At 34.9% G+C, this 23568-nt stretch overlaps 4 protein-coding genes across 6 annotated transcripts in view; 3 read left to right on the plus strand and 1 right to left on the minus strand.

The window, feature by feature from the left end:
• Window positions 1-23568, plus strand: part of LOC125824494 (preprotein translocase subunit SCY1, chloroplastic) — a 390387-nt gene that overhangs the window by 62706 nt on the left and 304113 nt on the right. The gene's annotated exons all lie outside the window — the stretch shown is intronic.
• On the plus strand, window positions 652-2313 carry LOC125824491 (aldehyde oxidase GLOX-like). Its single transcript, XM_049503878.1, has one exon. It carries the CDS (start codon window positions 652-654, stop codon window positions 2311-2313), a length of 1662 nt encoding a protein of 553 aa, XP_049359835.1.
• LOC125824507 (xylose isomerase) overlaps window positions 3813-23568 on the plus strand; it is a 470700-nt gene continuing 450944 nt past the window's right edge. For 2 of the 3 annotated variants that reach the window (XM_049503900.1, XM_049503899.1), the window contains exons 1-21: window positions 3813-3833; window positions 4508-4587; window positions 4795-4905; window positions 5010-5084; window positions 5175-5304; window positions 5405-5496; window positions 5692-5742; window positions 5976-6052; window positions 6133-6187; window positions 6329-6430; window positions 6666-6717; window positions 6878-6923; window positions 7004-7059; window positions 7180-7231; window positions 7306-7385; window positions 7495-7565; window positions 7673-7713; window positions 7937-8036; window positions 8135-8206; window positions 8298-8375; window positions 8730-8783. In XM_049503900.1, coding sequence (XP_049359857.1) covers window positions 4519-4587; window positions 4795-4905; window positions 5010-5084; window positions 5175-5304; window positions 5405-5496; window positions 5692-5742; window positions 5976-6052; window positions 6133-6187; window positions 6329-6430; window positions 6666-6717; window positions 6878-6923; window positions 7004-7059; window positions 7180-7231; window positions 7306-7385; window positions 7495-7565; window positions 7673-7713; window positions 7937-8036; window positions 8135-8206; window positions 8298-8375; window positions 8730-8765 — 1446 coding nt within the window. In that variant the 5' untranslated portion in view covers window positions 3813-3833; window positions 4508-4518 and the 3' untranslated portion in view covers window positions 8766-8783. Of the gene's footprint in view, window positions 3834-4507; window positions 4588-4794; window positions 4906-5009; window positions 5085-5174; window positions 5305-5404; window positions 5497-5691; window positions 5743-5975; window positions 6053-6132; window positions 6188-6328; window positions 6431-6665; window positions 6718-6877; window positions 6924-7003; window positions 7060-7179; window positions 7232-7305; window positions 7386-7494; window positions 7566-7672; window positions 7714-7936; window positions 8037-8134; window positions 8207-8297; window positions 8376-8729; window positions 8790-23568 lie in introns of those variants that run through there. The other variant, XM_049503898.1, reaches the window with a different exon arrangement.
• LOC125824544 (ADP-ribosylation factor 1) lies at window positions 9811-20864 on the minus strand. The gene is made up of 9 exons (XM_049503946.1): window positions 20752-20864; window positions 20476-20597; window positions 20317-20355; window positions 19662-19724; window positions 16065-16083; window positions 13634-13745; window positions 11291-11338; window positions 10658-10788; window positions 9811-10054 (listed from the first exon to the last, which is right to left on the minus strand). The coding sequence occupies exons 2-9, from the start codon at window positions 20576-20578 to the stop codon at window positions 10021-10023; spliced, it is 549 nt and encodes a 182-aa protein (XP_049359903.1). The 5' UTR covers window positions 20579-20597; window positions 20752-20864; the 3' UTR covers window positions 9811-10020.

Consider the following 23568-nt stretch of genomic DNA (forward strand, 5'->3'; position numbering starts at 1 on the left):
AATCATTCCTGAGTGGTGGATAAACACTTATATTCAAACTATACTTTGTTTTGAATAGAAGAATTAACAAAAAAGATAGGAAACTCTGTATGGCCAATGGCTGATTGTTTCCACGGGGGAGAAGATCAGTCCCCAGATTTTTGCTATGTTGCTCGGATTCTCCAAACATGTTGATATGTCTTTATCAGATCCTCGAAAAAGTAACAGTTTTTGGAGCATCTGACACACACCCGACTGTACTTTTTGAAAAATTCCAAGCAGTCATTAGTTTTTAGCTATGTTGCTCATACTCTCCGTAAATGTTGTCAACACCATTGTCGGATCATCCAAAATGTATAAGGAGTATCCGAAATACACCTGACAGTATGAAGAGTCCGAGCAACATAGGTTTTTTTAGTTGACACACTAGTAACCTAGTAGGTAGTGCTTGTATATCAGCAAAATTCTGGCAGCCCCTAACTTCCTGGACACATGAAGAAAGAAGTCATTTTCTTTGTATTCTACTGTAATTCAGCTTGAATTCAATACTTTCTTTGAATAATAATAATATATAAATATCATTTTTTTTACTCCTAAGTTTTATCAAACACACTAATAACGACACCAAGAATATTCCTAGTTACATCTTTTCTTCATTTCATTTCTAAACTTATGGATAGGGAAAATATCATTTTCCTCTTCTTGCTAGTACTAACAGTTTTCACTCTTCAAACTTCAACAGCTTCTCAGATGTTGGTTTCTCGTAGACACCTCGTAGGAGAATGGCGATTGTTGCACAAAAGTATTGGCATAACCGCGATGCATATGCAACTCTTGCATAATAACAAGGTAGTTATATTTGATAGGACGGATTTTGGACGTTCTAACCTCTCCCTTCCAAGAGGGCGTTGTCGTTATAATTCCCATGACTTGGTCCTACACAAAGACTGCTCTGCTCACTCTGTTTTATACGACATTGGTAGCAACACGTTCCGTCCACTAATGGTCCAAACGGATACCTGGTGCTCCTCTGGTGCTGTCCTCCCAAATGGAACGTTAGTACAAACCGGGGGATACAATGATGGAGACCATATAATACGTACTATAGCACCTTGCACGGGTGAGAATTGTGATTGGTTTGAGCTTCCCCGGACTTTAATTCAACGAAGATGGTATTCAACTGACCACATCCTTCCTGATGCACGAATAATCGTGATAGGGGGAAGAAAACAGTATAACTATGAGTTCTACCCGAAAAATTACAGAGGAAACTCTGCTTTCAGGCTACAATTTCTCAAGAGTACTCGAGACAGGAAAGACGAGAACAACTTGTATCCATTCGTGTTCTTACTACCAGATGGAAACCTTTTAATTTTCGCGAATACACGAGCTATAATTCTTAACTACAAGAAAAATCAGGTGCTGAGGGAATTGCCTTCCATTCCAGGTGATGAACCTAGGAACTATCCAAGCACTGGCTCAGCAGTCTTACTTCCACTAGACGAAAATCGCCCTATGGAAGCTGAAATCATGGTATGTGGAGGAGCCCCTCGTCGTGCATATGGACTTACAGCTAATATGGTCTACATGAAAGCCCTTTCAAGTTGTGGACGAATCAGTGTCAGCGATGATCATGGTAGATGGAAAATGGAGACAATGCCAACGCCACGAGTCATGAGTGATATGATAATACTACCCAATGGGGATATTCTTATCATAAATGGTGCATCAAGGGGAACAGCAGGCTGGGATAACGCGCGTTCCCCTGTCACTAGGCCAGTGATTTATCGGCCTAACATGAGGAGATACAACAGGTTTTCGATCATGAAAGCATCTTCAAGACCCCGGCTTTACCATTCCTCAGCCATTTTGATGACCGATGGACGGGTTCTAGTAGGAGGAAGCAATCCACAGGAAAACTACAACTTCACTGGTGTGGAATTCCCAACTGATCTAAGCTTGGAAGCCTTCTACCCGCCTTTCTTAGCCCGAAAACACAAGCATCTAAAACCAACAGTCCTCTCTATGGATGAAATCTTGATATACAAAAAATCATTTTCCGCGACTTTCACAGTGCCTAGATTCTTGAGAATGGGGACTGTTTCAATCAGGATCATCGCGCCTTCATTCACCACACATTCTTTTTCGATGAACCAACGAATGGTGGTGTTGAAGGGAGTCGTGGTTGTTGCAGTATCCGCTAATACTTATAAATTCACAGCATTTGGTCCATCAACTAAAGAAATTGCACCACCAGGATACTATTTGCTCTTTGTAGTACATGCTGGCATACCAAGCTCTGGTATGTGGGTGAAAATCCAGGATAGTACTTGACATACACAAACAAGTGTGATAACAAACAGTGACGGAACCAGAATTTTATACAAGTTGAAACGTATGACCTAAAGCAACTTTTGAAACCCCTTTATCATTTTACAAGAATTTTCCTTGAATCAAAGGAATTCAACAACTTATATATAACTAAAAAAAACTCGTTTTAACAATTTTCTAGCAAAGGGGATTTATTAAATCCCCTTTGTTCAAAGCTAGGTACGCAACCGTTCATAGATTACTTACATTTGTTAAAAACAAGGTCAAATACATCAACGACCCCTTAGATTTGTCAATAAATTTCAAATATACATGCATAGGAAACCGACCTATTGAACACCTACATGTTAGTAAAGAAAATATGTCTATTAAACACTTCACTAAAATTCAGTTAGAAAAACAAGACGTATAACATATAATAATGGCTTTAACATGGCAAAATAACAAATAAATTTCATATCTTTTTTTTAGAATATATTGGGGAAATGTGACTTTTTTTCTTGGTTATATAACTGAATTATTAGATGTTCAACTATGCTTGCTTATTTGTTTTGGTTATAGAAAATTTGTTTATGTGACAAAGAGTCTCCTCCTCCTAAAAGGAGACCAATCACATAAAGTTTATGTAACAAGAAATCATATAGTTCATGCTTATGTTTAGACGCGTAGTCAGGAATTGAATTTTATGAATTTGAACTTAATATTGAATTCATAACTCATTTTAATTATGAATTTGCGATTAAAGTAAGTTGTTTTTTCAAAAAAAAATAATAATTTGTGAACCACTATCAAATGAAACTAAAGGGGTGACAATGTAATTTACTACAGGTATATTAGATTAAAAAGTAAACAAATAACAGAACACGTAATCATCAAAGAAAATCCAAGGGATCCACGTGATATACCCATAAACAAATATATTTTTTTCGTTTCGTTTGATGTGATACTATTTAAAATTTAATAAAAATTATATAATATCAAAAGAGATTTACGTTTTTAAAAAATTTTTAAATATATAATATCAAAATTTTAATAAATTTATATAGTTGTAAGGTGATCGAATTGATTGAACATGTAATTTTTATCAAATAAGTTTGAAATCTCCCCCTCCCCGCTCCCTAACCTCGCTTTATGCTTCTTCGATCGAGCTTGTCATACGAAATTTGACTAGTAAAATTTACCTCTCCTATATAATCTAGGACCTATTAAATATAACAGAAATACATATAACAATACTGTAATTAAATATTAAATAGTTTAAAATAAAACTTTTTAACAAACTTAAGGGAAATCAACGTCATGAGCACGCGTCAAAGTATATCTAAATCAAAAAAACCTCAATTATTGCAATTCTAGTCCAAATTAAACTCATAAAAGGATACGGATAAATCACAATTAGTTCCCTTTTCAATTAAAAAGTAGGCTAAAATATTAAGTTTTTTTGTACTATATATGCACTCTGTTGCGTGCATAGAATTGTGTGAAGCTAGAGTTTTTCTGAACCCATCTCAGATTTTGCACTGGTAAGCCTTTTATCTCTTCAATCATTCTTGTTTTTGCAGATTACATGTCGGGTTTTCTTAAAATTGATAAAAAATAAATGGAGCTTTTTGGTGATTTTTGATCTGTTATGGATGTAAAGTTATGATCTTTGGGGTATTTTTGTTGAGATCCGTGAAGGGTAAGAGCTGAATTTTGTTTCTGGTGATGATCTTTTGGTTACATGAGATTGGTGACATTGTAGATTAGTGATGGTATAAATTGCTTAAAAATTTCTTGATTGGGTTATCTTTCTTCTTCTTTCTTTTTTCGATTTTTACATGGATATGGGTGTTAGTTCTGATTATAAGTTTTTTTTTTCTATATGGAGATTAGAAAGGGGGGTTGGGGTGTTAGTATTGGCTATATAGTGATGATAATTGTGTCATGATATATGGTGATTATTTAACTATTGGCTAATGTTTTGTGATTAATGGTGTTGCTAAAAATTGGAGCTTTTTCCTCTTTTTTTTTTTTTTTTAAAAAAATTGATTGGTTATGTGTAAAGTTTTGATCTTTGAAGTATTTTTGTTGAGATCTACTCCAGGATGGGGTGTGGAGGCTTGAGTAGTTAATGGGATTTGAGAACTCTTTTAATTACAGATTTTACTTTAACTATTGGCGAACGTTTAGTGATTAATGGAGTTGTTTATTGCAGGTTTGACAAAGATGAGAGAAAGGAATGTTGGGAAGTGTTTGTTATTCCTTCTTTGTTTGAATGTTGTCTCAAGTGTAGTGGTAAGCAAATCTCCGGTTCTGCACCTTTGGTCATCTCCCTTAGTATGATTTTCATGAGTATACATATGTATAACCAGATGTCTAATTGTGACTAATGCATATCTTTTTGAGTTCTTTAATATTTGTTTTTCAATTATGTTGTTTCTTCTTATATTATGAAAAAGTATATATATCTCATTATGTACGTCGGTGTCATCCCAAATGCAGATTGCTGCTGCTCCACCAACTTGTCCTGCTGATACTGGCAGTGATTGTGGGAGTGATTCAGGTGAATGGGAAGGGGAGTTCTTCCCTGGAATTCCAAAAATTAAGTATGAGGTAATAATACTAATATACACCCATTAGTTACAGAAATTTTAAGTATTGAACTTGTTGGTGAATTGGGATATGCTATTTGACTGAATTTTAATTGCTAATTTTAGGGTCCTTCTAGTAAGAACCCGCTTTCCTTTAAATGGTACAATGCCGAGGAGGAGATTCTTGGGGAAAAGATGAAGGTTAGTTGTGATTACTTGTTTATAGGATTCTTGGCAAAAACTATGTGATTTTGTACTTATAAATAGTTATAATTTCTTTGTTTGATATAGGATTGGATGAGATTTAGTGTAGCATTTTGGCATACATTTCGTGGCACAGGAGCTGATCCATTTGGTGCTCCTACAAAGACGTGGCCATGGGAAGATGGTACCAACTCCCTGGCTATGGCCAAGAGAAGACGTGAGTTCATAGATTACTATGTCTTCCAATTTAGATGCAACTCTAATTTCTAAGTAGCTTTTGAATAGGACTTATTTCTCACGCTATTACTAATTTACAGTGAGAGCAAACTTTGAATTCCTGGAGAAACTTGGAGTAGAAAGATGGTGCTTTCACGATAGGGACATTGCTCCGGAGGGCAAGACCCTTGAGGTAAATTTGAGAGAATGCTAAGCTTCTAGAGCTTTTATTCTGCATCCCCATCCCAATAATAAAGTGGATTGGCGAAGCTCATGTCTGATTGTTGAATCAGCTGTGTTTAATCCCAGCTCCGTCTCTTGTGAGCATAAAATCTTTGTTATCCCGAAGAATTTGACATTAACTCAAAATATATGGTTTGTGTTATAGGAAACAAATGCAAACTTGGATGAAGTGGTGGCTCTTGCCAAAGAGCTTCAGGTAATAATTAGTTATTAGTTTGATGAACAATTAAGTTGTAAACCAAGTGTCATAACTTTTTCCGACAGAACATGAATTTTCCTTCTGCTCTCTCACATTTCCTGATGCCTTCTTAAACTAATACCAGTTTTACTAGTTCATCTCGTTATGTTTTGTCAAATGGTTCTCCTAAGAACCATGAAAGGCTCAATTATGATTTATCTTGAATACTTCCCTCTATGTGGATTTTACAGGGAGATAAAATTCATCTTTTGTGGGGTACAGCTCAATTGTTCCTCCAGCCTCGCTACATGCATGGTGCTGCTACTAGGTATGCATTCATACAGAATTGCCTTTGATTCACCCTGTATAAGAAAAGTGTGCTCATGCTCGGAAAATGTGGAATTGCAGCTCCGAATTAGGTGTATATGCATATGCTGCTGCTCAGGTCAAGAAAGCCATGGAGGTACAAACTTCTGCTTTCCTCTTTATGTGACTTTATATAATGAGATCAGACTATTGAACGAGAACTCTGATTACTTCAACAAATACAGTACTTGAAGTAGGATTTGCTTGAACAGTACCTTTGCGTGTGTTTCATTTTCAGGTTACACATCATCTTGGGGGAGAAAATTATGTCTTTTGGGGTGGTCGAGAAGGCTACCAGAGCCTCCTAAACACAGATATGGAAAGAGAACTTAACCATATGGTAAGATTGTCACCTTAATACATATCAGCAAAATTCAGATATGTTAATTTCACAATTAACAGATTTTCTCTTGTAAACAAGTTAAAAACCCATCCTATGCCATTATCCCATCTTTCTTTGTGGGCTTTGAGGGTGTTTGGGGCCCAATGCAGAAGAGAGTATCCGCTACTGAATTTCTTTATTTTGTTTAAGATTGCTTACTGTACTGAGAAATGTGATTTTTAACTCATTGCAGGCAAGGTTCATGGAAGCTGCTGTCGCTTACAAAAAGAAGATTGGCTTCAATGGTATTTCAACTTAACAACCTGTTCTAATATTGTAGAATTTAATTTTCTACCATGGAGCTCAAAGTTTTAATAGAAGTGTAAAAAACTCTGATTTGGCATCTTGTGTAGCTCGCCAATCTTATTAGTTTGTAAGTTAACCTGTTATTTGATTTGATTCCAGGAACATTACTAATTGAACCAAAGCCTCAGGAGCCAACAAAACACCAGTATGTTTTACTTTATGTGATGCATGCTGAGAATGTGATCTCCTAAATTTTTGCCTAAATTACTTGTTATATTAATCTAGGTATGACTGGGATGCTGCAACTTCTGCTAATTTCTTACGCAAATATGGGCTTATAGGTATTTAATTCATTCTTCATTTCCTTCATAGTGCATTCTCAAAGAAGTGGCATGGGAGCTTTGTTATTACATTTTCGAATAAGAGGGGATCATAATGATTTTCATTTGTGTTTACTGCAGGAGAGTTCAAATTAAACATCGAGTGCAACCATGCCACTTTGGCTGGTCACAGGTTTGTGGTTTTTCAGTGCGAAATTAAGTATGCCTGTCTTTTGCACCTTATTAAATCAAACTCGTGTTTTGCAGCTGCCATCATGAGCTTGAAACAGCAAGAATTAACGGTTTGCTGGGCAACATTGACGCAAATTCTGGCGATCCCCAGATTGGTATGTTACATGAAAATATGAGAATACTTATCAAACATGTCAATGTTTTCCCTTGTTATTGCTATAATACCACGAGACTTGAAGATATGAAAGCTTATCCATAATGCAGGTTGGGACACAGATCAGTTTTTGATGGATGTCGCTGAGGCAACATTGGTGATGCAAACCGTTATTAAAAATGTCCGTGATTAGACATATCCTTTTTAATTGCTAGAAAACTGAAAAGTGTGAATCAGTCAAAAGTCACTAAATTCTTAATTTTTAACGCTGATCTTTTGTTTGAACAGGGAGGATTGGCACCAGGAGGATTCAACTTTGATGCGAAATTGTTAGTTCCATACTCTGCTATTACCTTTTGTTTTCCATCATGAATTTTTTACTTTGACAGTAACGAATTAGTCAATATCATTCAAGTGTGTCTCAATCCCAAACTATTTCGGATTGGCTAGACAGAGTAACTAATCCAAAGACAGTACTTGTTTCATTATCCGTCATATCAAAAGAGTATGTTTTTAAGGCTTGGGGATGATGGTTTTTGTTCCTCCTAATAGGCGGAGGGAGAGTACCGATGTTGAAGACCTATTTATTGCTCACATTGCTGGTATGGACACTCTAGCCCGTGGCCTCAGAAATGCTGCCAAGCTAATTGAGGTGGTGTTCCTTTCTCAACTACTAACTAAATTTTCAATCAACCAATATAATAGCTCAAATATGCAATAGCGTACTTAATTTTCCTTGTTTGCAAACAGGATGGCTCGTTGAGTGATCTTGTCAGAAAGCGATATCAGAGTTTTGACTCCGAGCTTGGTGCTGCAATTGAGGTATTGTTTTACTGTCACCTTTTCGTTTTCCATCCGTCTACCATGTTCCGTTCACTAACGCTTGAGATTAAAACTCCTTGTTCTCTAACAGTCTGGGAAGGCAGACTTTGAACTGCTCGAGAAGAAGGCGCTAGAATGGGGAGAACCTAAAGTTCCTTCTGGAAAGCAGGTAACATTTTATAGACAATGGTTATGCTTACAATGTTCACTTGCCATAAATAATATTTCATTATTTGCAAATACTAAAGTTTAGTATTAACGAATGACGTTCTGATCATCATTATCTACAAATACTGAACTTTAGTATTTGAAATACCAGTGAAATCGTATTTCAAGTAACATAATGGTTTTCACTCATTTTCAAGTGAAATTTACTGTTGAAACGCCACTTATCTTTAACGTCAAATACGTTTTCTTTTTAAACCTTCAACCAAACATTGTCATCTAATATGCACATATCTGGAACTTATTTTTGTGTGTGTGATCTTACTTTAATTTTTTTGTTTGGTTCAAACTATTGCAGGAGCTTGCAGAGATGATTTTTCAGTCAGCATTGTAGAAATCAGAGTTTTATACTCTTTAGTAGCAGCAGTAGGAAATAATATTATCATCATGGGTAGGAAGAAAAATTGAGAAATAAATATTTTACATATTCAGTGTATGGGTGTTCCCAGTGAATTTTTTAGTAAACTGATTATGCAGAAAGTTGAATGTTTATTACCCCCACTTCAATGACTACCATGCTTCTGAATATTTATTTATTTTTAATACAAGGTACTATGTAAAAAAGTAACTTTTTATGTGTTGACGGTGTAAAAAGGTTTGGACTATTTCTTTCTAAAATCTCAAACAAGTAGGGATTGGCTATTTGAATCGCTTCATTTGAGAGTGCCTTAGTCCTAATTGTATCCCCAAGCAATTTAGGGATCATCTATTTGAATCTTTGCTATCTATGTCTTTAGTTCGATATATTTAAAACCGATTAAATAACCCTTATCTAACATTTTACACATATCAACATGACAAACTAATTAGTATCGCCTATATATATATTTTTCTTCCATCATCTCTCCGTTTGTTTTTTATGTAATTTTAGACTTACTTCGTCATCTTTTAACACCTCTAGTTGACATGGTAGGCTTGGTCAAGCCATCTCAAGTGAATTTGTCTCACTTTATCCTCTTTGTGGTATCATTTTCTAATTTATATACACAGTATAATATTGTTTTGTCTAAAAATCATCCTTTTTTTATGAAGTTGTCTTTCAAATCATTATGTTGAACATGCCTTTAATTTTAGTTAAATAATTTTCTATAAACATTTCTCCAATTGTATCTGTTTTATAACATCATCTATGAGTTAAATCTAAATTGTTTGTCAACTTTACTCTTCTTCTGATGCTACTAACTAAGCTTAATATATAGTTAGTCTCACTTCTACTCATCATAAAACACTTGTTTTTCCTAACTTGCAAACATCATTGTTTTCGCTACATACCGCAAAAACTATATGTTAAAATCAAGATCAAGACAAATATACCAAAACAAGAAAGAAACAAAAGAAAAGATGAAGGGAAAACCATTTGAGCTTTTCAAGAAAAGAGAAAGTGTAAATTGTAATCTATGAAGTCAAAATAAAGCCTCGTATTCTCATTATCTGTGATAAGTATAAACATTATATATCCGCGCAGTTCGCATTAATCAGAAACTATGGCAATTAGAAAAATAATTGAAGGCCGAAATCGATTCACACATTAATACCAAGTTCTCTCTTGTTTGTCTTCACAGTCTATCTGCTGCATCGTTTACAAAAATTTAGCCACCTCCGGATTTGAGTGTATTACTCAACCTACATTTAGAAGAATCGAGAAATAAGGCGTGAGAACGATAGGTTCATTTGTGTGCGTGTGCGTGTGTGTGTGTGTGTTCAACTCATGTGAAGACATTTCAGAAAAGAACTGCAAATGTGATATCAGCAAAGCAAAAGACGAGAAGATGAGGCTGAAAAATGTTTGCATAGCCTTGGATCGATCCTCTCATCCAAATAGACTAACCAAGTTTGACATATATCACTTTGTTTGTTTATCTTAGTTTATCAAATTATCTTTTCCAAAAAAGACAACCCAATTGAACGGAAGCTTTGGAGCAACGGTAAAGTTAACCCTGTGCAACCTATAGTTCACGGGTTCAAGTTGTGGAATTACCACTGATCCTTGAATCATGGTAGGCAGCCCACATTTCATCCCCTTAGGGTGTGACCCTTCCCAGAACCCTACATGAACGCAGGATGTTGTGCATCGGAGTGCCCTTTTTTTCCAAGGAGCCCACTTAATGACAAATGAGAACACTGGTATGACCGGTGGAATCAACTAGAGTTTCAAAAAATATGGTTTGCATTCATGCCATATAATTTGCCGTAGCAGCATAAAAAAAAGTAAGAAGTTGAGCTCACCAGTCCAAGCCCTCAAAGAGCCCTTCTCCTTTGATGGCAGAAGTCTTAAAAATAGCCCACTGCCTATTTTTAATCTTGTGCAGCTCTAAGGCCTCAGTCACTGCAGCATCATCAAGTGCACCAGGAAGATCCTGTCAACAATTGAAGACTCTAAATAAATGATAGTGAATGATTACGTGCTTATCTGAACAAACGGCTAATGTCAATCTGGATGTGGGTTGGTATTTCTGTGTGGCACGTGCACGGGTGAGAGAGAGAGAATGCAAGTTGGCCAAAGAAAGAACAACAACGACTACACCTTAATACCAAACTATTTGGAGGCTGCTATATGAATCATCTATTTCCAATTGCGCTCCATTGGGCTTATTCCAGTCCAATAACCAATAGTTTGTCTTTCAAAACAAAATAGGGATTTTCTGAATCTAGAGGTTCTATAAATCTCAGACTATCCGTACATTGGCATGCAAATCTCGAGGAGGCAAAAGAAGAACTATGTAGCAATTTTAATACTACTAAATAGCAACTCAAAACTATGGCTTAATAATGAAAGAAGACATTGCATTTATTCCAGGATCAAATGGACCAAAGCTTCTTCCTCAGCTATGTAGAAAAAGAACTAGCAAGGACGCAAACCTGCTTGTTAGCATAGATGAGGACGACAGCACCCTTTAACTCTTCCTCCTGGGAAAGAAAAAAAAAAGGAAACATGCATCATCAATGGCCATCCTCACAAGTAACATACATCGTAAATGCTATTCCTCAGAAGTCAAATAAAAAGATGGGAACCAGAAAGCTTAACTAGAAATTAGAAGATTCAAAAGGAAAAAAATTGATGGCTTCCTGGTAGTACAAATTGTATTTCTATTATTTGTACAACTCTTAAAAAGTTGCATCTCTGGCACCCACACAAATACAATTCTACCATAAGTAGAAATTATTCCCCACTTGCAGCAAAATGGCTCTTTAACTTAGCAAAAGTTGTAGTATGAAAAATTCAAAAAAAAAAAAACAATGTATAGGCAACCTTTCCGTTTTTAAGTCCTTTACAATGTTCCTTTTTGCGAAGCTTTTGAATTGAAGGACACATGTCACTTTCAGGTAGCAGAGTAACCACAACTAAAAAATCACTCGGAGAGATGTTAACTTCCATCGAAAGAGCAGAAAAGACCTAATCTCAAACAAATTTGAGTCGGCTATATAACCTCACTAACCATGTTTCTCCATTCAACTCATCTCAAGCCAATATTCTAAGAACTGCTTATTCTGTAAATCACTTTGCTAAACAGCTTTTCAAAAAAACACTCTTACTTGTCCTGTTTTGACAAGCAGCTCCCCCCTACTCCACAGAGTTTCATCCAAACACCACAACTCAATCAAAACAAATATTTTAAACACCTTCAGTGTTGTGTGTTCCTCACTCGCCCTGACATGGATGACACATCAAACCCACGTAACATGTAAAATTAAAATAAGTTTGAAATACCATAAAAAATGTAATGAAAAGGAAAAAAAATGTTCAAAGAATTCTACAGAATATATCCCCCCTCCCCATTTTATTTGTTTCTCTTCCATCTCCCCTTCGAGTCATTTGCCTCTCCATTATTTTCTTCTTTTTCCCCCTCTGTCATTTTTCTCACCATCTTCAATCCCCTTCTTCAGCCTCCCCCTTTCATTTTCTACCGTCTACAAATTTGTTTAATCCAAGATAAGCATGAATAACAAATATAAAGGGCAGTCCAGTGCACTAAGCTACACTATGCACCCGCCATGTACGAGGAAGGGCCGAACCACAAGGTTGTTTCCACAGCTCGAACACATGACCTCCTAGTCACATGGCAGCAACTTTACCAGTTACGGCAAAGCTCCCCTTCATGAATAACAAGTATATGGACGAAAAAAAATGACAATAAAGTGAATTTTTAATTGTTTGGTGTCACCTCTTCAAGAAACGTTTATTGGCAAGGAAAATATGTCTTAGAGCCTTGTGACGACATTGAAGTGCACACTAAGTGTAGCAAAACGCTCAACATGTTTTGAACCTTGCTTTAGAGTATAAGTGTGCTTTAAACGCCCTTTGACAACAATGGCACGAAGGAGCCAAGATCCGTATAAGGACACTAGGAGGAGACTCTGAACAATTCTCAATCGTGATGGGATTACACCAGGGATCAGCTCTTAGCCTGTTTTTATATGTCTTGACGATGGATAAATTGATGCGTCATATCCAAGGGGAGGTACCATGGTGTATGTTATTTGCGCCATAATCAATCAAGGATTTGAAATTAGTAACTAACTTTCCCATATAAGTATTATTAGTATACTGTCATATTATCTTATTCTCAGTTTTTTATTATTACTCGTCTCGTTTGCTTTATCATCACTCTCGTATTGTCTTATTCTTTGAGTTTTATTAGCATATGTTTTTCTTTTGCTTCAATTATCGTACTATTTGCTACTGCTATTGTTTTATTCTTCATCTTTTTGCTTTAAATTCCTTTACTCAAGCCGAGGATTTTCCGAAAACAACCTATCTACCTTCCAAGGTAGGGGGGTAAGGTCTGCGTACACACCACCTCCCGAAACTCCACTTATGGGATTATACTGGGTATATTGTTGTAGTTGTTCCCTTATGCTTCTGGTTAACTTTCTATTTTGTAGTTTCACAAGTTCTATATATTCTGAAATGACAATTTTGGGGGTATTACTGTGTGTTCAGAATTCCTTCACTTAACAGGAAAACATTGAAAAGGACAAGTATTTCTTTTGCAATACTAGCTAACAGCCGTTGTTTTGGTAAATCAAGTTTGCTTAGCATTCAGTGTCTGGATAGTGGATCCAAAATAAAAAGATACGTCCTATTTAGCAGCAATTGGTCACAATTAGAACCTAATTTTCAACAAGCAGGATATATATATATAGAGAGAGAGACACACATATACATATAGAGAGTGAGAGAGAGCAGCAAGGAAAAGGTACCTCCAATATGGCGTGGAACTCCTCGTTAGCAACCACGAGCCTATCAGTGTCACTTGAGTCAACAACGTAGATTATAGCTTGAGTATTAGGAAAATAGCACCTCCAGTATGGCCTAAGCAGCAAAAGAACCCATGAAGGACCTTTCCACATTTCAAAAAATCACGAAATGGGAGATGAGATATACATTATGATGGCAATTAAAAGTTCATACATAGTAGGTACACAGTATCAAAAGATGCTGAGATGACAGTATGAGGCTTAACCAGGGAAACAAGAGTGATTTACGAGAACCTCCGGACAATATAGACCTTGTATATCTAAAAGTCATTAAATAGTTCAGTTTTTGAGGCACTAAATTGAAGAAGCAAGCCCCAACACCAAAATGGCCACAGAAAAAGTGCAGGTCTGACTCGGCTTTTACTCATGCCTGAAGATATCTTTTGATAAAGTAATAAATTTTTATTAATGTTTGAGCAAAAAACAGAACACCCATATACAACATGTATACCAAAAAGTAGAAAACATACAAAAATATATGGCATTCTACGAAAAACACCAAGTCATCAATACATAAAGGAATTTCATGGGTGCACCGGAACGAAATAAAGGATAAGAGGGCAATACTCAATCGTACAAAATTCATCTCTACTTACTCAAAAGCTCTCTTATTTATCTCTTAAAATAATTCACATAAGTGCTGGTAGCACAACATTCAAGTCCTAGATATTTTCCTTCTTTTATCATAGTGACCATAGTTCCAAGAGAAAATAACCTCTTTCACAGTGTCTGGCATCACCCAAACTAGCCCAAACCAACTAAGGATTTCCCCCCACAACCTCGAAATTGCCAAACAATGAATGAAGAGATGGTCAACACCTTTGACATAAGCAACCTTCCTCTTTCTCAAATTCTTAGCCGCCAACATCACTCCTCTTGCTTCAAGCCAAGTGAAAAGAAAAAAAGAACACACCTTTCTCGATACTTTTTGAGATCTAAATCGAGCTATATGGAAATGCAATCTCCCCCCTAATCAGAAACATTTCATAATAAATTTTAACAGAGAACACTCCATTATTCCTTGTACCCACCTCCATACAGGCATACATCGTGGCTATCCTGCAATATACAAGCATACTTAGCTTTTGGAGCAAATAGACCAAGCCTTGGAACTCTGCCACCTTCTGGTCCTAAAGACATGTGACGGTTTCCTTAAAAAAATATGCCAATCGTGAATATCTGAATTAATAACTTAGCTTGTAGCCTACAACCTGGGAATCCGATACATATTGTTCCTTTTTTGATTAAGAGTCAATAAACTCTTACCGGCAATGTGTCAAAACATCATAGTAGAGATTTGGACAACAGCATAAGCCTGTTATAGCCTCACAAGATTCATGAATATCAGTAGTAGAGCCCAAATATATGGAAATCTTCAAATTTGTTGTCCTCACGTGCTATCTGGCTCACAAAGAAAAGCCCATAGTTGGACACAAGACATCTCTTTCCCTGGGTTCTTTCTACACTAAGCAGAGAAAAGAATATTTAGTGTTCTCAAAACTAAAAGAACTTTTCCTCAATTGATATGGTTTCTGAGACGAGATCTTCAAGGTAAAATTTATTGCATAAAGAACTTTATTCAAGCTTCTACTAGTATGTGTTAAGGCCAAACCACTTTATGACATATTTTGTCAAGGAATATATATTTAGACAGAGCAGCAAAAGGGTAAGACAAGCTCACTGGGACACATATAGTAATTCTCCAATATGCTACAACACTAAGACCGAGACGAATTGTCTAAAAGGAAGATGCCCTATTTGCCAAGTCCAGAAAGCATTTTGGCTATAAAGTAGTCACACGGATAGTAGATAAGATCTTCCTATACTTACTGTAAAATGTTCTATAAGCTAAAGAATTGGAAGTCGTTGTCTCGCGGCCTACTATTAATGCTGAAGCACTAAAAATCAATAGATCTGATTTCTAGACACTGCATATATTGAGAAAAAATCAAGTCTTGAATACATCGAACTACAATTTTCAGCTTAATAATCCCAAATTGACTTGTTATTTCACATCCTCACTGATGAGCCAATTCCTGAATCACTGGATCCAGTTCTATGCACTACCATCCATTGAATCAGAGAGTGAAAACTTGGAAGGTAAGGAAGTGAACCACTTATGACATTGGTCATCAAGTAAAGAACTCTAGATATTGACTAGGTGTGTGCAGTATGACCTTTATTTATAAAAAATATCAAAATTTTGCACTAGCACCTCAACTACAAAAGAGATGGAAAGACTGATAGGGGAGACGAGCATACTAATCAATGAAGTTAACATCCACCATGCACATTAGTAGATTTCAAGATAGATACAAAAGATATATATGTACAATTCTTTTTATTATAAGTTTGAGAGCCACATAGAAGTTACCTGATACTAGTCTGTCCCCCTGCATTATTGTAAAAAAGGTGAAAAAAAGAAACATGATTAGAAGAAAGTCATATTGTTGATTCTAGGTAGAGAGGAAAATAAATAGAAATGATGCTATGCAGAAGAGAGCAACAAAAGCAAATCTGTCAAAAACACCCAAAAATTAAAGAAATAATTATAAAGAAAAAAGGGAAACGAGCAGGGGCGTAGGCACATGTATGCCAGGGTGTCCAATTGGACACCTTTCGTCGGAAAAAAAATACCGCATATTCAAGTAAAATGATACACGAAGTGATTAAATAACATATTTTGGACACCCTTGACATAATAGGATGTTATAGCCTAGTGGTTTAAGATGTCTTGAATGTGTGTTTAGACATCTTTAATGAGTCAGTGCTCGCGTGTTCAAATCTCACTTGCAACAAAAAAAAAAATTCCCTTTCTAAAAAGAGCTTTTGTTGTTTAATTTTTGGACCCTCTTCGTGAAATTCTTGGCTCCGCCACTGGAACGAGATGAGAGGAATGAGAAGAACCCTAAACAATGATCTTTGATCTGAACAATCACAGAGATTTGCACTATTACGCTTCCACTTTTATTACAATGCCGAGGTGTAGTTTAGTATTTTCTCTGAAGGGTAACATTCCTCTTTCGCTGTTTGCCTTTAAGCAGAAACAAAATTCATTTTTGGTTCATCACATTATGCCTACCTTTCTGCCTAAAGCTCTCCAACCACAACCTATCCCCTATACTAACCATTCTTTAAGTAACCCTTAAGTCGAAATCTTAACATGATATAGCAAAACAACTTGATGAGGAAAGGCGTAAATCACTACGAAATGTAGCTAAAGGAATCAGATACTACACAAATTAAACAAGCCGCATAGTGAAGTTGTTTAATGAAAATCAGCAGAAACTCTCTTTTTTAGAAGATAAAAATCATCAGAAGCTCTTACAGTAAAGACTTGGGATATACGTCCACTACATGAAACTACACATTCTTTAAGCAGTAAGCAGTGAGATCACATGCTGATAATTGTACAACAACATACACAGTGTAATCTCACAAGTGGGTCAGGGAGGTAGAGTGTACGCAGACCTTACCCCTACCTTGGGAGGTAGGGAGGTTGTTTCTGATAAGACGCTCAGCTCAAGGAAAAGCATATCAAAGTAGATGGAAAAAGAAATAACGGAAGTGAAGATATCATGGAAACATACTATAGAAAGAATGACATAAAAGAAAAAAAAACAATAACTATACACCACATGCTGAGAATTGTGTATTGAGATAATTCCAAGACTTTGAGTAATTTTTCCGTGGTAAGTTAGCCATATGCCCATATAGATAGCTTTACACAAAGTGTTCGCAGAATCCCTGACAACAATTTTTTTCTAACTTATATCCTACATTCAGGAGTGTAAGTTCAGTGACAGGACTCATGAAGCGGACATGGACGTGAGGCTTAATACACACGGCATACTCAAGAGAGGAAGTTTCAAGTATCTAGGTCAGTAATCCAAGGTGTGAAGAGATTGACGATGATGTCACACATCATATTGGAGCCGGATGGATGAAATGGAGACTTGCATATGGTGTTTTGTGTGATAAGAATGCGTCATCAAGACTTAAAAGGTAAGTTCTACCATGTGGTGGTTACACTAACTATGTTGTATTGGGCAGAGTGTTGGTCAATCAAAAACCTCCATGTTCAAAAGATGAAAGTAGCAGAAATGAGGATGTTGAGATTGATGTGTGGGCAAACTAGGAGAGATAAAGATTAAGAATGAAAAACTCTGGACAAGGTGGGGGTGGCATCCGTGGTGGACAAGATGGAGGAAGTGAGGCGGAAATGGTTTAGGCATGTGAAGAGGAGAAGACCAGATGCTCTTGTAAGAAGGTGTGAGAGGTTGGTCATGGTCGGTATGAGGAGAGGTAGAGGTAGGATGAAGAAATATTGGGAGAGGTTTTTAGGCAGGACATGGCACAGCTACAGCTTATCGAGAATATGACCCTTGATCGAAGAGTGTGGAGGTCGAGGATTAGGATAGAAGAGGTAATCTAGCGATTTTCTTTTCTATTCCAGGAGTATAAGTATTTTTCTGGTATTTTCTTAGTCTTAGAGCTCTATTACAACCTGTTGTTTCTCTTGCTTTAATTATCCTTTTATCTAGTTGTTGGTTGCTGTTTCTGCTCGTTATTAGTTCTTTTTCACTTGTCCTTGAGCCGAGGATCCAAAGAGTTAATTACTTCCAATGTTGTCAAAGACGGACTTAAACTGTGCTTAAGCCCTCAAGCGAGGCTCAAAACGTGTTGAGTGTTTTGCCTCACTTAACATGTGCTTCAATCTCCTCATTAGGGTCCTACGACATACTTTTCCTTGCCAATGAGTCTCTTACACTAGACAATTGATGTTTCACGTTATCGTATTTTTTAAAAAATTTCTTTGTTCATATATTTGTTACTTATGATTATAATTATTAGTCTTGAATTAAAGATAGTTTATATTTTTCCTTTGCTTGCACCTTTTTTCATTAGAGCCCACACTTTATTTACGCTTTGCGCTTAAAGCCCCAACAGACCTTAGAGCTTTTTTGCGCTTTTTGCACTTGATAACACTAATTCCTTCTATTTGAAATCGCTTTGCATGTCATTATCTGAAGTGCACACTTTTTATGAAGCACATGGTGGTGGGGTCCTTTCCCACTTTGCTCCCTTGGTAACTCAACACCCAATCTTATGGTTGGAGGTGGAATATCTTTCCCACTAGGTTATCCCTCCTTTATCAAGACATGCACCTTAATTACTAAGTTTTAGGATACATTTTTTAAACAAAAAGGTGGTTTCTGGACCAGCTTGTGTGTGCATCTTGACAATTTAACCAGGCACCTCCTATGATGTTACCTCTAACCAGCTCAGAGGCCAGGTAAGTCCATTAAGGCTAAGGCAAATGGAAAGAATAACCTAGTGTTTTTTTGCCTCTGCTGGCATTTGGAGACCTCATAGCTCTCCCCCCACTTCACTCAATAGGTCAAACCCTTCTGTGCAAGCTTTAGGATACAATACGCCAGACACCAATAACCCATACACTGACACAAAGTTTAATTTAGAGATAAATGAAAGATTTACAATTTACATGAACTGATTACTCATTTTTTTAATTCTGAGTGCCTGTGACCATCCCTATTGAACTTATTTAGCCATGTAAAAGCATCAAAGTTGCGTGAAATTAGTGTCTTGTGCGAAAAAGTTGCAAAAGTTTGAACTAATTTCAGAAAACTGGGAAGAACGGAAGCCATCCTGTCTGACAAAACTTATTTTAAGTTAAGGAAATTTCATGGGAAACATTTACTACAGATAAAAGCGTCAAGCAAAGAACATGAAATGAGTGGCTTATGAGGATAAAGCTGGAAAAGATTGAGCTCCTTACAGAACTAGGAAGAAAGAGAAGCATTTTTCTAACTAAATCTAGTTGAGGTTCAGGAAAACTCAGAACATATAGAACAATTACTTTGAATTTCACTCAAGAAAATTTTTCTAAGATCACGAAATGAAACTAAGACAAGTTTGCAGCAAACATCAAACTAATCCATTAGCTTACCTAGATCCCAAACTTGAAACTTTATATTGTTATACTGCACCGTCTCAACATTAAATCCAATTGCTGCATCATGAAAATCAACAAAAACCATCCATTACAAGAAAAACAGGAGGAACATCCAAAAGAAAACCAATATCCTCTCTTCACTTAAAGAATGTAAGAAAATGCAATGATTAAGGTGGAGGCCAAGGTTCAAATCCCACTGAAGTATGACTTTGCTCGAATCTGAATCTTGATGTACACCTTACTAGTGTTTGCCAGGCAGATGAATTTCCCACCCATAGATGGCACATAAAATTTCGTAGATACGCTTCTACCTCATGACCCAAAAAGAAAGAGATCATAGACAATCACCACAGTTTCATTTTTCTATTTCACAATTCACACTTCCATATCCATTAGAAAATGGCTAATTCTATCTCTAATCAACTCAGCATGATTACTAGTCCTCCCTCTTCCCAAAAAAAATAGTCTTTTTAACTAATACTCTTAAACGAACTAGCAACTTATTCTAACTATTGTATCGATTCGAATGTCTTGTCCCTTTCTAAGTACAAATCAATTTGTTTTGGATTAATTTGAAACATTTACTAAAACTGAGCCAAGTGTAAAGGGAACAAACAAATCTGGATAAAGAGTGACACAAGTAACCTACTTGGAATAGTGGAAACTACTTCACCCATCTGAAGACGATCTGCATAACCAAAAAGCAAGAAAACAAGGAATCATCATACTAATCAAACTGAATATGAAAACCCAGTATTCAAATCACAAAATAAGCAAAAGGGTATCCATAAAAACCAGTAAATCATACAGAGAATTGTTGTTTTGCCAGCATTGTCAAGTCCAAGAACTAAGATCCGAGCTTCCTTGTTCCCAAATAACGAAGAAAACAATCGTGAAAACACTAATCCCATTTCCCCCTTCGCTTGCTTTCTGTATATACAAAATCAAAGATCAGATCTCGAAACAAACCCCAATAAGCAAAAGAAAAAAAATTGTTCACAAAATTGAATGTAGTGAATTTTTAGACAAATTTATGGTGACCCAGTAAAGGAAAAAAGTTAGATTTTTTATTGAAGTGAATTACCAGAGAAAGCTCAAGGGTCTGTTTTGGGAACTTGATTAGTGTTAAGGTTAAGTTAGAAGAGAGAAAGTGTGAATTGGATCAACCACAAAGACATATAGGAGTATGAAAAAAAAATGTTTTTTACAACCAATTGAGATTTGGGGGCACTTTTTTTTTTAAGTTATTTTTCAATGAAAAATGTTTTTCATATATTTGGGTTGACTCTTAAAAATTAATATTAGAATATTGAAGAGTGATTGGATTAATTTTTTATTAAGAAAGATTAATAATAGTGCTCGTGAAAATATTGAATATTTTTGGACTTGTATTCTACTTCAAGAAATTTCATTTAGATATTTATAGTTTATTGAAACACACAATATGAAAAGAAAAAAAAATTAGATTTTTTTACGGTACCATCAAAAATACTAATAGCTTAGCAAGGGAGATAGCAAGTGTTGTCAATTTAAAGGGTGTTCAAATTATGAAGAGCTTGATTCAAAAACTTTTTGTTAGCCCTATAAGACTTTGATACTTTAGGAACTTTCTTATCGATTTTAACCTTTGTGCTTTTTTTTTAAAAAAAAATAGACTCCCGAATCTAGAATTTATATTTTAAATCTTTAGTATTCTTAATACTAGACTTTTTTTCTTAAAAAATAATTATGAGTTCATTTTTAGTGAGGGTGATACTAATGAATCCCAGAAGACAAGTAATCGTCACATATTACAAAGTGGAGAACATACGATATTCAATTTTGGGATCAATTCCTCATTCTTTAGTTTAGCAAAGTTTAGTAGCATGTCTTCTTTTTTTTTCTTTTTCTTTTTTTTCTTTTTTTTTATTATTATTATTAACATCATTATTATTATTATTATTATCTAAGATTTAATTTCTCACATTTTATCTTAAATGACATGTTTTTCTAGCTTGCTATATAGAATGGCATGACATATTTAAACTACATATCTTGGAGACGAAGTTTCGATATATGTCAAGGTTCTATCTTTCTTAAACTCCGTCTCCAATCAAACACCATAATTACCTGCACATTGGTTCATCAATAGTTCGAAAGGTAATAAAAAAAAGGGAAAATTTTCAAAACAACAATATTTTAGCATTTAATAGGACCCTTTGTCAACATTTTCAATATTTATTTAAAATGTCAATATTTTGATTTGCTATAAGGCTGACTTTTGTATTTATTTAATTTGAAAGAATACAAATCTTTAACAACAGAATGGAGAAAATCATGGGAGAAAATATTTCAAAAAAGATAAAAATCGCTTAAATCTCTAATCAGTTACAATTGGAAAAATACGAAGTGTCATCTCTCTCTTGTTCTTACAAATGCCTTTCACCATTGTTCTGCATATTTCAATATCCATTTTCGAATACTCCATTGAAATTGAATTTAAGTTTTCGTTGATTTGCCCCACTTTTCGTTGGATAACAAAATTTTGAATTAATCGATTGTTATTCAAACTCCATTATCAATTTTTTGATTCTCCATTGATAATCCTCATTCTTCGTAGAAGTCAAGTCGATTGATCATCGTTTATGGACGAATCTCCTGTAAGAATTTTTATTTTTATTTGTCAAGAGTCATGGATCCGTTGTAAAAAAAAGTTCATCATCCTTCTTTCCTAAAAAATACAAAATTGCATAACGATCAAAATTATCTTCATCATCGTTAAAATTCAAAATTGCATCTGTTCATCATCGTTTTTCCTAGAAAATCAAAATTGTTGATAGATCTGGGAAGCAATTTTGAAATACAAAATTGAAGCAATTCATCATCGGTGTTCCTACAAAACACAAAATCGAGGATCGATCAAAGAAGCTAATTGAAATATACAATCGAAAAATCACATTTGTTTTTCAAGATATAATCGATCTGGTATTATCTCAAAGAATTCATCAAAATTAGTGGTGATGCAATATGAGAGTAGATTTTCGAAAAAAATTTCAAATACAAATTTATTGTTGTGATATTGTATATTGAATAATCGAAATACAAATTAGTTTGGATACAAATTTGATGATATTATGTATTGGATAATTAGAATACAAATTTATTTTGAATACAATTTTGATGATGTGATCCCTATTCTCTATTGAATTATTATGATTTTATAGATTGAATGATTGGAGTATAAATTTGATTGGAATACAAATTTGTTCAACAATTATAGACAACTTTTAGAATACAATTTTTGAAATACAAATCAGGTTAGAATGCAACTTTTTCTTAAATCAAAAGTTACAAATAAAAATGAATAGTGAATTTGATCAATAGTTAGGAAACAACTTTTAGAATACAATTTTTGAAATATAACTTTTAAAATACAAAATCAGTTTAGAATACATTTTTTTTGTTTAATCAAAAGCTAAAAATAAAATTACATGAGTACAAATTATTGATATACAACATACAAAATACATTTATTTTGAATACAAATATAGTTGATAACTGAATTTGAACATAACATACAAAATGATTGATTTGAATGCACATGGATACAGTATGCTTAAATAAATAAAATATTGCTGAAAAATAAAATTAAAATATAAAAAATACAACATATATACTAATATGAATACAATTTAAGTAAGAATATATATCATTTTAGTCGTTTATAATTTCATTTAAATAAATATAATATTCTGAAAATACAATTGACATATGAAAAATACAACTGACAATACTAATATGAACACAAATTAAGTATGAAATTAAATAAATTAAATATTAACTGAAATTGGAGAAATTTAAACATCAAAATACAAAACCTATCCTAAATAGTAACGAGGTTTACTAAAAAATCAGACTCAAA

Source organism: Solanum verrucosum, unplaced genomic scaffold, assembly GCF_900185275.1.
Source record: "Solanum verrucosum unplaced genomic scaffold, falcon-dt-bn FXZP01000022.1, whole genome shotgun sequence".
Taxonomy (NCBI): Eukaryota; Viridiplantae; Streptophyta; class Magnoliopsida; order Solanales; family Solanaceae; genus Solanum; species Solanum verrucosum.